Below are 4,707 nucleotides of genomic sequence, written 5' to 3'. Positions count from 1 at the left end.
TAGATTGATGTGGCAATCCCCTGGCAAAAATAATTTTTTTAATCATTCTAATTTGTTCATTTATGCCTTATGGGAGGATTTTATATCAATACATTTAGAATTCTCACCTGATGTGGATTTAATATGATTAAAAATATATATATAAGGTTAGTCCCATTACTGCAAGTCTGCAACATCAGTTCATCTTGACTGAAACCAATATTCATTAATAAAATGTATTTTATTATTGAAAATTATAGTCTAAATATATTTTAGATAAAAATTAATTACTAATTTTCTGATGAAGAGATAAATCTTTTTTTTTTTTTTGAGAATGATAAAAATTAAAATTTAGATAACACAATGAGAGAAAGAAAAATGTAGATACCATCAGTGACAATTTCTCTATTTCCTAATTTAGGAGTTTTTTCAGCAATAAAGGAGAAAAATGATTTATTCCGAAATCTTGCTCAAAATAACCTACCATAAATATATTTCGTGATGTTCTAATTGGCAAATTTTCTCATTGTATATGAATGCTTAAATGAATTGATTCTGGCTAATACATTTATAGCTTCGGTTCACAAGCAGGCACACAGAAATAGAGTGGGGGAAGAAAGGCTACAAGGGCACAAATTCCATTTTTGGAGTTAAAAGCCTAAAGCTCACCCTAGAAATCAAAATCTTCTTTTTACATACAAAGGAACAATTACACACAGTAGTAGTATTGCAAGGAGATTGAATACCTAATAGCATCACTATTCAATCAATTCCCAAACCAGACCCTCTTTTTTTACATAATTGTTTCTTCCAATTTAACTTTACATCTTGATGTTTGTTTCAGATTGTTGAGCTTCTGATGTCAAGTTACCGCTACTAACCCGCTTTGACTCCCCGACTGCGGCTGCTAAAGCAACAACATCAGGTGATATCTCCCAGCTTCCGCTTTTTCTTCCCAAACTAGAGCGCCTAGAGTGCAACACACTACGTCCTTCCAAACCTTGCGGGGGAAGAATCCTACTTAAATCCGGAGAAACATCAGGTAACCCGCCTTCTTCATCTAGACTGTCATCATTTCGGATTGCGCTGTCATAACGATTTCCCTCTCTCCCGTTTTCATCCCATATCGGCTTTCTACCCATCTCTATGTCACCTACTGATTTTTCTGTGTTTGAACTGACAAAACTACTGACCATTCTTGGTGGAAGTTCGGGTTCCTTCCGAACTTTAGCTCTAAAATTGTTCTTAGATGGAGGAATACTGGAGCAAAAAACTTCCATGAAATTTTCAAATATTCCTGTGTCATATGGGTTTGGTAGTCCATCATATCGATATCTAAAATTTTCGTAAGTGGACTGCCAAAAGAAGAGAGGATAGCATCAAATTAGAGAAATTTTATATGTGAATATGATAGATAAGATCCAATAGAAACACATTATAAGCATCATTATACCATGGCTATAGGCGTTTCGTACCTGATTTTTACTGATGAGATACAAATGAAACACTGTAAGGCCACCAACAAACCAAACGGCGATAAAGGTGTAAACTACTAGCACAATAGAGGCAGGAGTCTTGGCCATTGCTTTCCAAATTGTTGTATCTTCACTATTCATGATCCTCTTGATGTAAACCCAGCAAAAGGCATGTACATACAAGCAAAGAATAGTTGCCGAGAAGACAAACATGAAGAAGAACCTGTAATTCCGCTGCAATCAAAATTAAAAAACTTATAAAAATAACCATATTCATAGTATTAACTCATGCTAACAAATTTACATGCCCCGCCCCCCCTACGGCCGCTACATCTGTAGAAAGAACTTTTTCTTAACACCGCAGAAAAGAAAAGGCATGCACTTGTAGTTTTTTTGAAAGCCTTCCCTCGGTAAACCTGTTATAAAGATGAACTAACTAGTTTGATTTCATTACACCCAATAAGATTGAGATATGCAGATAATTTGAATCAAGTGAAGCACCCCAACCCAAATGAAGACAAATGATAGAAAAGCCAGGTTTTGAAGTAGATGAGTTATAAGAATCAAAATTACCAGTCCAATGCATTGACCAACCCAAGGGCAGTGATGATCGAATCTTTCCACACAGTTATTACATATTGAACAGTGAGAACAGCGTGGAGGCCTATAAAGCATGCAGGTGTCACAGTACTTAGTCTTGACAATTATCCCATTGATCATAACATCCCTTGTGCGTGGCAAGCGAAATGGTGGAGTTTGGCCATTTGTTACTTCAATTTGTCCTTCATAACCTTCTGGTTCCGGAGGCTGAGTATTACGAGGTATGATACCAGGATCTCTTCCAGAGGTTAGGAGTAGAAAGATTAAATCCTGAACAACAAAATGCATTCATTAGATCAAGATCGCAGCAGCAGCAGCCAACAGAGTAGGCTCTTTCTGATTGGGCAGTCTTGATAATTATTAATTTAAGCATTTACCAAACAGAAAAAAAAACACCAAAAAGAAACCAACAATCAAACTTCATCCTTTTGCAATTTTACAGCATTCTTCCTCAGCTTGATGATATTATTTATCATTAGATTCAAGGTTAGTGAAAATAACAAATAGTACAAAGTTGCATAGTCCTCTTGCCCAACCCACCCTTTTGTTCCCTTACAATTGGAGAAAAATAAATGGGAATAAAATAAAAAGAGAATGGCATGCAGTATAGTGTACAAGAGTCATTGATAAAGAGTGGAACTCTAGAAAGGGAGACACGACTAATCCTTTTAACAAGCACTAATCGAGCTTTTAAAGCATGACCAGTACAGTTGCAAAGTTTTCAGAGCAAGACAGGCTCAACAACTTAGTGTCTTAAAATAAATTATATGACCAAATATCACTTTTATTTGTTGCAAAAATTTATTTCTTCAAAGCTGAATGAGACATGGTGATTAAAATTGAAAGCAGCAAATTAGAGCTATTGTTAGTTTGTTTCTTGTCTCACAAGAGTTGCATTAAAAAGAGGTTTCTCATTAACCAGAGATAATAATATCTACTCACTACAGTAACTTTAGATACCAAACCATTGGCAAAAGCTAATGCTAGCTTTCCCTTCATGTAAAGTTTTAGCAGTATAACAGATGCAAAAGATTTAAAACCCTCCTAAAAATAGAGAGCAAGTCGGTGCTTAAATGGCTGAAAAAGTGGCTTTAAGGAAGGAACTTACTACTATCGTGAGGACAACAATAATGACTAGTATTGATATTCCTGAGTGATTAGGAAAATCATCCATTAGCTTTCTGGCCACGAACACACAGAAAACAGCAACAGGAGCAACAATAAGAAATATGGTTAGCAAAACAGATCTTGCATCAGGTCCAAATATGAGCCTTCCTCCAAGGAAAAATATCTGCAAAGAAAATATCCAAAGCAAAAAACCCAGGAATTATCAGCTTAAGCACATAATGGAATGAGCACAGACATTAACATGCTTATATCAGGAAGGATAACTCGAAGAAAGTGCACAAAAGACTTCATGGACAGTAAACATCCCTTACTCAGCAATATCCAGAAGTTCTCTTATTTCGAGATATCGATAATATAGCAATATACTCTCAGTCAGAGTAACATGCAAATTAAGCTAATATACAACGACCTTGTTCCTTCAACGAGCACAGATTGGATAAGATTCAAATGTCCTTCCACCCATCAAGGAGATACTATGACATACTCCCAATTTTTTACTACCAACAATCTATTAACAATATCAAGTTTAATAAAGCTACACAGTGACATATTACTAAAATTAACACTTCCACAGGTTATAATTGCTCATTGAACTACTTAAATCTACAAGTCAAAAGCCACAAATTTTAAAGAGTTCATCTTAACCAGGAGCTCGATCTCTTAAAAATTAATAAACTTCTACAGATCAAACACTAAGAATTCAATTAAAAAAGTCCCAGTTTAGCAAACTTCCATACATACAGATTCAATAAACTGTTAGGATATTTCAAACTCATTTCAATTAAAAGAAGAAGAAAAAAAACCTAAATTTAGCTCAACAATTAAAAAAGTAAACCAATAAAAAAGTACTTAATTTTAGCAGTATAAACTATAAACTTACATTGCTGCCTTTCCAGACTTGGTAAGTCATGGGCCGATCTACCCTCTCATCGGAGCCGCCATCTACGGCCACCGTATCCGGAGTCCGAGGCGGGAGCTTGGGGGCCCCATAAGTCTCCCTCATCACACTGTATTCAATAAAGTTTCTCAAGCAAAGAAAAAACAACAGAGGCTAGAGAGAGAGAGAAAAGTCAATTGAATTACACAGCTGCTCCAATTACAAACGCTAAAAAGGAAAAAAATTAAAAAAGTTGCGAAAAAAAGCAAATAAAGGCGGCTCTTTAAAGTTTTAACATTTCAAATAAATTAATAAAAAGAACAAGTCTCCTTTTGACTTGTTTTTATTATTTTTGTTTCGTTTTTACATTCAGTAAATAAAAATTAAAAACAGAAAAGGGGTTTGTTGGGTGGGTCGGTTTTACGGGTCTTGATATAAATAGTACTATACGGAATTGAGGTGTACGCTTCTGGCCAACTGATCAACGGCAACGCCGTTGGCGGCGTTAGGATGGGAGTTAATTGTTGCCGTCGAGCTGGTGGACTAATTAGTAATGTTGGGTAGAGAGTGGATGGAATTGAATAAGATTTGAAATTTTCTACAGCTTGTCTTAGGCTGCCCCATTAGGCCATTACAGTGTTAATATTA

At 35.5% G+C, this 4,707-nt stretch overlaps 1 protein-coding gene across 1 annotated transcript; it reads right to left on the bottom strand.

Moving 5' to 3' along the window:
- Positions 1-650: 650 nt before the first annotated feature.
- Positions 651-4,334, bottom strand: LOC126673740 (probable protein S-acyltransferase 7). The gene is made up of 5 exons (XM_050367988.2): positions 4,063-4,334; positions 3,163-3,345; positions 2,028-2,324; positions 1,455-1,688; positions 651-1,334 (listed from the first exon to the last, which is right to left on the bottom strand). Exons 1-5 carry the CDS (start codon positions 4,183-4,185, stop codon positions 801-803), a joined length of 1,371 nt encoding a protein of 456 aa, XP_050223945.1. The 5' UTR covers positions 4,186-4,334; the 3' UTR covers positions 651-800.
- Positions 4,335-4,707: the final 373 nt, after the last annotated feature.

This window comes from Mercurialis annua, linkage group LG3, assembly GCF_937616625.2.
Source record: "Mercurialis annua linkage group LG3, ddMerAnnu1.2, whole genome shotgun sequence".
Taxonomy (NCBI): Eukaryota; Viridiplantae; Streptophyta; class Magnoliopsida; order Malpighiales; family Euphorbiaceae; genus Mercurialis; species Mercurialis annua.
Note: the sequence above shows the minus strand (reverse complement) of the source record. Positions and strands in the feature narration are given on the sequence as shown.